This window comes from Onychostoma macrolepis, chromosome 23 (assembly GCF_012432095.1).
Source record: "Onychostoma macrolepis isolate SWU-2019 chromosome 23, ASM1243209v1, whole genome shotgun sequence".
NCBI lineage: Eukaryota > Metazoa > Chordata > Actinopteri > Cypriniformes > Cyprinidae > Onychostoma > Onychostoma macrolepis.
In genome coordinates this window covers 6,798,711-6,809,578 of record NC_081177.1, presented here as the reverse complement: position 1 = coordinate 6,809,578, position 10,868 = coordinate 6,798,711, and the positions used below count along the sequence as shown (strand labels likewise).

The 10,868-nt window shown below is 37.4% G+C and overlaps 1 protein-coding gene across 1 annotated transcript; it reads left to right on the top strand.

The window, feature by feature from the left end:
* Nucleotides 1–986: 986 nt before the first annotated feature.
* On the top strand, nt 987–4,889 carry LOC131532276 (protein-glutamine gamma-glutamyltransferase K-like). Its single transcript, XM_058763796.1, has 13 exons — nt 987–1,410; nt 1,527–1,718; nt 1,843–2,094; nt 2,193–2,311; nt 2,516–2,623; nt 2,749–2,926; nt 3,019–3,157; nt 3,248–3,440; nt 3,531–3,684; nt 3,819–4,103; nt 4,230–4,390; nt 4,482–4,618; nt 4,742–4,889. Exons 1-13 carry the CDS (start codon nt 987–989, stop codon nt 4,887–4,889), a joined length of 2,490 nt encoding a protein of 829 aa, XP_058619779.1.
* Nucleotides 4,890–10,868: the final 5,979 nt, after the last annotated feature.

Below are 10,868 nucleotides of genomic sequence, written 5' to 3'. Positions count from 1 at the left end.
GAGCTCAGTTCCTTCAAATGTATGTAAAAGAAATGATTTTTCGGCATTGCATAAGATGCATAAATCATTGTGCTACTCACTGCTCTCTTAATAGAGCAAAATTAAAATTAAAAAAAAGGTTAATTAAGAAATATGTAGACATGCTTTGCTTATAGAAATTTTCTGATACCTAAATATCTCTGAGATATATACTGCTTAAAAGTATAATTCAAGATATAAAATTAATATAAAAGAATACATATATAAAATTAAGTATATATATATATATATATATATATATATATCTGTTAGTTTTATTACTATTTTCATCATCTTGGAGTATTCAGTGTAGACAGTATCACACTGATTTTAATGGATTCTATTGTTTTTAGTCACATCATGTCGCGCCGCTAATGTCCAGTGGAGACAAGGTGTTAGTCTGAAAATGACTCGTTAATTTGTCCCATTAATTTAAAAAAATTAACATGACTCAAAATCCTTTCATCCCTTTCTTAAGAGGACAATTACACAGCTATGAGCTGTGGATGGGGTGGAGATGGAGATGTAGTATAAATATCTCGTCTGCTGTGGAGACAAACAACAGTACGAGCAACGAGCTGGTTAAAGCAGGACTTACTGTTCACTTGCTGCAGCACTTCAAGTTTTCGGTTCAGTTTCTCTTGAACAGACAAGGACTAAAACCATGTAAGTAATCATCTCAGACACTGTTTGAAACTTATTATGAATTGCTATTAGAAAGCTGACATCTAGAATTCATAGGCCACCAAGAGATCTAAAGACTTTCCTTTTCTGGTATGATTATATAGTTTATATAATTATATAGTTAAGAATTTTGGCCTTTTGGGAACAGCCTAATGTTGTCAAGAAACCAAACTTAAAAGAAACTGGAGATCTGATTTCTAAGAGATTTCTTATTTATGAATTATTAACCACTGACCAATTACAGATGACACTCATGTCTCTCATTTCTTTCTTTTTTGCCCAGCATGCCTTTTGCATACAGCCCATACAAAAACCTCTGCACCGTTGGCCGTTTCCCAGCCATTAAACTGCAGGAGGATGGCTGCAGGAAAGCAGCATGCTACACACCAGTTTACACCAACCCTTGTGTTAATCCATGCGCAAATCCTTGTGTCAAACTTGATGTAAACCCTTGTGTTAACCCTTGCTCTAAACCTTATATAAACCCTTGGGCAAACTCTTGCAACATCCCTTATGCTCACCCATATGTTAACCCTTGTGTTAACCCATGCATCAACCCCTGTGTTAACCCATACGTTAACCCTTGTGCTACTCCATACCCTAATCCTTGCGGCTTTGTCAATCCATGCCGTGATTATGAGACAAAGGAAGTCGTCGTCAAGGAATGCATGGAGGATTGTACAAGCAAGCGAGTCTGTGGGGTCGAGGGTAGGGGACTTTGTCTTTTTAATCTTTGTCCTGCAGTGCATGATGGGAATTATCCTTACTCGTAATAACTCAATGAATGGTCTGTTTGATGATTATGTTTTTTTTCATTTTCTCAGATGCCGTCCTCCGGGTGAGTAAGGTTGACCTTCTCAAATGCAGGACTGGACAGAATCGTCAGGAGCATCACACACATTGTTTCCTTGATGATCATCTCATCATCCGCAGAGGACAGTGTTTCAATATGTGGGTTGATCTGTGCCGTCCTTTCAATCCCAGTTGTGACAAGCTTCATCTGGAGCTCAAACTAGGTTAGTTATGACCAACAGCATGCGGAAACATGCCAGACATAACATGTACAGGAAGAACACGTGAGAAGTTGAACCAACATTTCTACCATCATTGAAATCTCTTTTTCTTCTGTGTGTTTTACAGGTCACATCCCATCCATCCGGGATGGCACTTATGTGATCGTTCCGATAGTGGAAGAATTCAAGAAAGACTGCTGGGGGGCAAAGATTGTGGAACAAGGACAAAACCGAATCAAACTGTCTGTGCACTCTGTTCCGACTGCTTGCGTTGGACGATACCAGCTCAGTGTCGTGACACACTGTGCAGGAGGCAGATTCACTTTACCTTGTGTTCCTGAAAATGAAATTTACATGTTGTTCAACCCCTGGTGTAAAGGTAAAACCTAAATATGAAAATGTAATAGAATGAGTAAAGTGAGCACTATTAAAACTTAATGAAGCTTTTCCATTAAAGTGCAATGTTCTCTTTATCAGATGACTGTGTGTACCTGAGTGATGAGGCGGAGAGAGCTGAGTATGTGCTGAATGACATGGGCAGAATCTACTATGGAACTAAGCAGCAGATTGCCTGCAAAACATGGAACTTTGGTCAAGTAAGAGCCATACTTTCACTCATATATTACAAAAGTTTAAGATATGTCAGAGATAAAGGCACTGCTACGGTTCCTGGCCCCCCTGGACAGTTTTTCCTAACCTTCCCATATCTGAGATATAATTCCACAGAACAAGTGCATAAGATAGCATAAAGGTTGTTTAACAATATATAATTTTCTTCCTCTCTGATCTGTGATTCTTAGTTTGAGAAGGGAATCTTGCCTGCAAGTATGTATGTGTTGGAGAAGAGCTGTACACCTTGCTCAGGATGGGGAAACCCCATTAACATTTCCAGAGTGGTGTCTGACATGGTGAGTCTTCATTTTGTTCTTATCAATACCCTGGTTTCATGTTTGAAAGCCTGACACAATGGTCTGATTTTTTCTCTTCTGAATGCAGTACTTCTATAATATTTTCAATCATCTCTCCGTATCAGGTTATTGCCAACAAAGACTGTGGTGTGCTGGCGGGTAACTGGTCAAACTGCTATGGAGATGGAACTGCTCCGACATCCTGGTGCAGCAGCAGTGCCATCCTGAAACAATACTACAAATGTGGAGGAATACCTGTCAAATATGGACAGAGCTTGGCCTTTGCTGGAGTCACCAACACACGTAAGAGTTCCTGCAGACTGGACAAGGAGAAAACGTTTTGAGAAAATGATTGTAGATGTAATGCACTTATATTCTTCTTCTCTTTCTCGTAGTGTTGAGGTGTTTGGGTATTCCTGCTCGCCCGGTCTCAAACTTCTGTTCTGCTCATGACACTGATGTTAGTTTGACAACTGACGTCTATTTGGATGAGAAATTCCAGCTGATGGACCACATGAACCGTGATTCAATCTGGTAAGTGTCATTACCATTTGTGATGTCCTAAAGATTTCTTTTGAATGTGCATTATGTGTTTGTATTTCTTTCATGTTCTCTTCCATGTAGGAACTACCACGTGTGGAATGAGGCCTGGATGACTAGATCAGACCTGCCATCTGGTTTCGGAGGTTGGCAGGTGCTTGATTCCACTCCTCAACTGACCAGCCAGGGCTTCTTCCGCTGCGGCCCCACCTCTGTTGCTGCGATCCGCAGCGGGCAGGTCTTCCTGAAGCATGATGTGCCCTTCCTTTTCGCAGAAGTGCGTTAATTCCTTTAACTTACCATTGTGTCTTACAGTATTTATAATGACATATGACTTATGATTCCTGTTTGTCTCTTTGTGTTCTAGGTGAATAATGATAAAGTTTACTGGCAAAGGAAATGCGATGGTACATTTGGTGTTGTCAACGTTGAGAAGGATGTAGTAGGTCACTGCATCAGCACCAAGGCTGTCGGCTCAGATCAACGTGTGGATATCACAAATCTCTACAAACACCCACTTGGTAAAAACCACATGCATTTCCATCTATTCCAGCACTCAACACTTTGAACCATGGTGCTTATACAAATGATGAATGTTGTTGTTTCTCCTGTGATTCATCCCTATGTAAATTTTACGCTTTCTTTCATTGATCAGGTTCTTCTGAGAAGTGCACTGCTTTGGAAACAGCTCTTCGTCATGGCTTGAGAAGATGCACATACCCACTACCCAGTGCTGAGGATGTTGTCTGTGAAGTCAACCTGAAAGGGGATGGACCATGTGTGGGCAAAGATGCTATGCTTTGCATCAATCTAAAAAACAAATGCAGCTCACCTCGTAGCGTCACCCTCTACAGCCAGGCTGCAGCCATGTACTACACCGGAGTCAGGAAGACCTTCCTGAAGAGAGACCACACATGCATTGAGCTCAAGCCCTCTGAATGTGAGAAATTATAAAGTCTGAAATCAAAGAGTTGCAATACATGAGACTACAGAGTAGGTACAATGTAGCTTACGGGTAAAGAGACTTAAGTATTCATTTAACATTTATCACTTTTCCCCACAATAGGCAGACCTCTGGATTGGACCCTGAGTTATGACGAGTATAAGGAACACCTGGTGGATCACGCCTCTCTGATGCTCAACCTCTTTGGACACGTGACTCAGACTAAGCAGGTTCTGGCCACCCAGTACAACTTCAGACTGCGCACACCAGACCTTGTTATCGCTGTGAGTTCAAAGTTATGGTTCAACTGATAAATATTTTGATTGTTTGAAATTATTTAGTGCTAAATTGTGTCTTGTATGTGGTTATTCTCAGCCTGTGTGTGATGCTGTCGTGGGTCAAGAAGTGCCAGTCAAAATCACTTTCCAGAATCCACTGCCTTGTGTGCTGAAGAACAGTGTATTCCGCTTTGTGGGACTTGGACTGCAGCATGCCAGAGTTGTCAATTATGGGTACAAATTATTTAATTATTTTTTAAATTAAATAATAAATGTGGCATTAATATGTTTAATTTTCACTTATAAAATGTAATAATCACAGTAGTATTAAATAATATGTATTTCTTTCTTTCACAGTGACATTGCAGGGCATGCCACAGTGTGCCTGACTGAGAAGTTTATTCCCAAGTGTCACGGCCCACAGAAACTTTTGACATCATTTGACTGTCCCCAGCTCACTCAGGTGCATGGATTCGCCAACATTGTTGTCAAACAGCACTGTTAAACCAAACAAATTACTAAAACTGAGGAAATGTCGTGGCTCCGTTGAACAGAAAGTACTCACATTGAATTGATTTGAAAAATAAGATAAAAAACTTTTAGTTTCTCTTAACCTACAAGCTGTAAACCTGAAACTTTTTATGGTGCACTTAGTCATGATGTAGGACAAGTGCACTTATGCTTTATGCAAGACACTGTTGTCTTTTCATCTTTTCTGAAGTTTTTGGGAATTGGAATTTATGAGTTTGAGAGATTACAAATGTCATTCTAAACAGTCATTAACCTTTTTTTTTCTCATTTGGAAACTCATGTAATTGTTTCATGGTGTTGGTTACTCTGTCCTGTGTAGCTTCAGCTTCAAATAAAATATTTCCTGCATACTAAACTGTGTCATTTTGTGATGTGTACTTGAGCAGGCTCAATAAAAACAAGGCTTTATTCCTCATGTCAATTAAAATTAGTAATACATTCTTGTCTTATACAATTTCCAGAACCTGGAAATTTATATTCACATGAATCCAAACTTTTGCGGACTCCTCAAAACATTAATATAGACCATTGCTTTGCTGGTATTAAAAGATAATGTAAAACATTTCAAGACAAATAAAGGATGCGAAAGATTATGTGTACTTCAAGTCAGATGCATTTACATTTGACTGTGCCTCAGATGCAATCAACTGAAACTCTGTTTACAAAAGTGTGACCCAAATGGCACATATAATTAGCTCATTACGTGAGCATTAGGTCAATGTATCATGGGCTCTTCATGGGAGAGGTCTTATCAGGTCATAATGAGGTTGCACTATCATTGTCTCTCCATGGGGTGTTTGTAAAGGTCTGGTCTCACAGACAGTACCTTGGGTTAAGATTGTTTGAAGGATGACATGCTAGCATCACTGCTGAAGAACTGCTACATTCAATAAATTATTCTCCCCACAAGAACTTTGGTCAAGCTTACTTATTTTATGTATTAGAGAAATCTAGTGCATTGGCGGGACACAAACTACTGCTCAGCAAATACAGCAAAATCTAACAATGGGACTGAGGAAGTGCCATGTTGACATGTGTCAGAGTTTCAACATTAAGAACTCAGAGACTGGACAATGGGCCTTGCCGGACATTAAAAGGGGTTATAGAAAGACACAGCGCTCATGGACAAACACCAAGAAAGATGGATTGTCTGTGATTTTGGTCAAACAAATTCTGCAGTATCTGCAGAATTGTGAGACTGACAAATTACAACTTGAGAACAAAGCAGAGAAAGCAAAGGTTCGACCACTGGCCGAACAATTGCAGAATGTAAAGAAGGACAAAGGAAGACTGTTAAATGAAAACAACAAGTTGCTAACTTTGCTCTACAGGGGCCTCATTTATAAAGCGTGCGTACACTCAGATTTGATGTTAGAGAGTGCGTACGCTCAAATCCACCAACAGTCTTATTTATAAATTTGTAAAAACTGGCTTTGACGTGAAAAGTGCTTAGCATCACATCCAGTGCTGGGAAAGTTACTTTTAAAAGTAATACATTACAATATTGCGTTACTCCCCAAAAAAGTAACTAACTATGTTACTTAGTTACTTTTTCTGGAAAGTAATGCGTTACGTTACTTTTGCGTTACTTTCGAGTGACTTTTTAAATATGAGCAGGGCTTGATTGTTTGTTTTTTAATATAAGAATGTAAAAGCCTTTTCACACCAAAACCTGTAATGAGTAAACCTCAGGCTGAAGGAAAAGTAAATTCACATCTGTACAGTAGAAGACGGTTCAATACTCTTCAGCAATAAAAAAAACAATGAAGCACAATTGTTAGTTTATCTAAAGTCAACTTTGCTTGTTAGTATGGTTGAACTGGATCATCAAAGGTCAGCAGCAAAAACATAGGTTAATAAAATGGGATTGGATACATTTGTGTTATTTAACATTTAATTATTGCAGGTTTGCATTATATTCTGAGTTTGCATTTTACTGTTTTAATTAATTTTGATGAATACTAAATCTGTTTTTTTTTTTCTTGTTTTTTTTGCGAGTGAGATGAATTAATGCACATTCACATTTAGTCTAGAACTACAGTAACATGTTCACACAGCGCACACAATAACTCTGTACTTCCGATTTCTCCCAACATGGGGACAGGAGACTTGTCAGTGTGAGGCTAAAATAAGCGGAATGACGGAGAACAGCGGAAAGTGACGAAGAGCGGCGAGAAGTGCCGAACGAATGCGGAAGAAAGTGAAACTCACATGGCAGGTGCATGCACACAGAATGAGAGTGCAGATAATTCGGGGATGCCATCGGTTTAATGAGTTAACGATGCAGATTCAACGAGCATTTTCTAAATGAGGATGACGTGTGCAGAAAAAATTAAAATACTGCTGTGAGTTACAAATGAAACGGGAATCGCATCAGCTGTCGGTCATCTCAGGGACACTGATGATAATATCGCTCTTTAATTATATGAAGGACTGATTATCACATGAATCTGCGTTATTTCATTATTATAGTGCACAATACGAAGGAGAAGAGTAACTTATGTTATGCTATAATTGTTATTTAAGTGTATGACGTACAACTTTCCTGTAGAACTGCATTTATCACGTGTTTGCTTGTGAAACGTTATGAATGTTATGCTTGAAAAAGAAGTGAAAGTAAGAAAATTTAAATATTGAAACAATAGTATGTGTAAAGTTTATTCAGATTGTATTTTATTCATATGTTGTTTACATTTAATGGGAAATAATAATGTATCCTTTTCTTTGTTTATTTTTTCATTTAACACTAGAACCGCCACGGGGTAAATTTTACCCGTAGCTGCTTTTCAAATGTACATAACAGATTTTCAACAAAACATTCAAGTCTCCCAGTCATTGACTTTTACTAAAATTATGTAATTTACAACCCAATATTGTTAAAATATATTTAGATAAAACCAGATCAAAAAACGGAGAAATTTACCCGCTATATACAGGTGCATCTCAATAAATTAGAACGTTGTGGAAAAGTTCATTTATTTCAGTAATTCAACTCAAATTGTGAAACTCGTGTATTAAATAAATTCAATGCACACAGACTGAAGTAGTTTAAGTCTTTGGTTCTTTTAATTGTGATGATTTTGGCTCATTATTGCTGCATAATTCTCTCTCAGTATGGCCTTTAACTCTGAATTTATGAGTCCCCCCTTATTTAGTGCCTTTCAAGTACTTGACTTAGTGCACACTTTGCAAAGTTGTTGAGATCTCTTCTAAAGCTTTAAAAGAAAGAAATGTGAGAGATCCAGAGTCTGTAGCTAAGGAGAAATATCTGAGCACAGTGTTTGATGTTGTTGAGATCTCTTCTAAAGCTTTAAAAGAGACAAATGTGAGAGAACCAGTGTCAGTATAGCTAAGGAGAAAAATCTGAGCACAGTGTATGATGTTGTTGAGATCTCTTCTAAAACTTTAAAGGAGACCATTGTGAGAGTGTTAGAGTTTTTGTTTCAGGAGACAAGTTTGAGATGCAGGAGACTCAGGCAAAAATCTCCATTCGATCTTCATTCGAAGTAAACTCATTTCTGTCTATGAGAAATATTTGAGATGTTGAAGAGATCTCATTTTTGATTTTTCTTTCCTATGGGAACCTGTTGAAGAGGTTTCAGCAGTTGACAGCACAACAAAAACAAACTCTGCTAAAAGCTGTGGAGCCGCAGTGAAACTGAAGAACCTCTCTCTGTAGTACCATCTAGAGACATCTCATCCAAAAGCTGATGGACTCAATGTGTATGCAAGCAAGACAAATGAAAACACTATACAGAAGGGGAAAGCATACACAGAAGTCTCAACAACTGAAGCCAAAGATGATGTCTAAGTAGGCGGTGCTGTTAAATTAGCCGTAACGGAGAGAGGTCCACACAGAGCAGCATTAAGACAACTTCAGCAAGACGCACAAACAGTTTTGGACAGTAAACAGATTCAAAGCAAAGCACCCAAAAAACAATTGCCATTGTTAATGGAAGATGAAACAAAACTGCATGTTGACAACCAATGCAGTAATCACAAGGAAAATGGACTATGCCCTTATAAACATGTCACAGGCCGGCCCATGTCCAATGAAAATCTAACATCTGACAGCCTTGTCCAAAATAATGAAAGACTGGTCCGTGTACCTTCGGATAATTCGTTTTTTCGTTTTTTCTTTAAAACGGGAAAACGAATAAATCAGTGGTTTATCGCATATTTAAACCTTCTCCTGGGCATAATAAACCAATTTCAGGTGTTTTTCTCACACTTTTAATTTTGTCTTCGTCACACTCCGTTCAAATACATCAAATGAAAATACAATAAAACCAAAACGAAAAATTAAGCTTTTTGATTCACAAATCCGTTTTGGTGTACCAGAAGTTCCCCGTCGCTTTGGGTCGTTTCAGCTATCTTTTTGTCATCTTATAATATGTACTATATATTTAGGTATTGATCACATGATTTGAAGGTTTGGAAGGCTTTGCCGACTCTGCTGTATATGTATGAAATATGAATTCAAATAAATGTACAAAGTAAATATGCCTCTAACAAGTATATTTTTCTTGTCGTGCAGCTATGTCGTAGGCTATACATAGAGCAATTGTATAATATATACAATCAGTGGCGCCTGCAGGTGCCATGAGCACTCAGACTGACCTGAGATTTGCCCCGCAAACATTCAGCAGTAAATAGGCCCATCGTTTGTCCCGCATTTCTGTCGACTGAACCAGCCTTGCCATTAATTATGAATTTATCAGTCTTTTGCACGCCAAAGTAAATTTCTGCATATAAATATTGAGTATAAAAATCCATTTCTGTGTATAAACATTATGCCAAATAGAAACAGAAAATAGTAGGCATACTATACGCATTTTCATGAGATCGGGTTAGACTAAAACAATTAATTTGTAGCCTTACATCCCATTTTACAAATGGGAATTTTAAAGATGTCTTTAAAGCATGTGCTGCATGGATATTCTTTTATTTTTTATTTTTTAAAAAGGCCAATAAATAATTCACATATCAGACAAAATTGCCTTGCAGCAAATCCTTTAAATTTTAAGGTATTCAGAACAGAGCAACATAAAAATCAGAAAATATAAACAGCTATGCAATTATAGGACAAACTTTTACATATTATATGGCATTATGTGTTTATTTTTTAAATTATATACAATTAATCAAACGCAAAATTATAATCGGGCCTGTTTTATGCGATAAACCACTGATTTATTAGTTTTCCCGTTTTAAAGAAAAAAACGAAAAAAAAAAAAAGAATTATCCGAAGGTACACAGACCAATTAAAATTGTGATAAAAACACCTGAAATTCGTTTATTATGAGAAGGTTTAAATATGCGATAAACCACTGATTTATTCGTTTTCCCGTTTTAAAGAAAAAACGAAAAAAAAAAGAATTATCCGAAGGTACACAGACCAATTAAAATTGTGATAAAAACACCTGAAATTCGTTTATTATGAGAAGGTTTAAATATGCGATAAACCACTGATTTATTCGTTTTCCCGTTTTAAAGAAAAAAACGAAAAAACTAATTATCCGAAGGTAAGTGTACTTTCACGTCCATTCATTTTTCGTTTTTTAACCCAGAAATGAAATACGGAAAATGCGGTTTCTTCTATAATGGCTCGAACTCTGATTAATAGAATAAGCAGGAACAAACTCATTTTAATTATTCAAAATAAATGCTAAGTTTAATTTAAACCTTTTTTGAGTGTTTCTATACAGACGCACCCTCTCGCGCTACTGACGTAGCTACCATAACTGCTTTATGAAAACATTTAGCTTCGATATTTTTATGATCTTAATAATTTTGCATGCCTAAAAACATGTATGAAATACACATTAGATAGTCCATTTCTTTGCAAATAACTGTATCCTGGACAAGTTCTACAGGAGAGGGAACGAAACGAAAGCAAGAGAATGTCAGTTAAAGCAAAGACAAGGGACTTTGGTTAACGCTAGAAATAGGA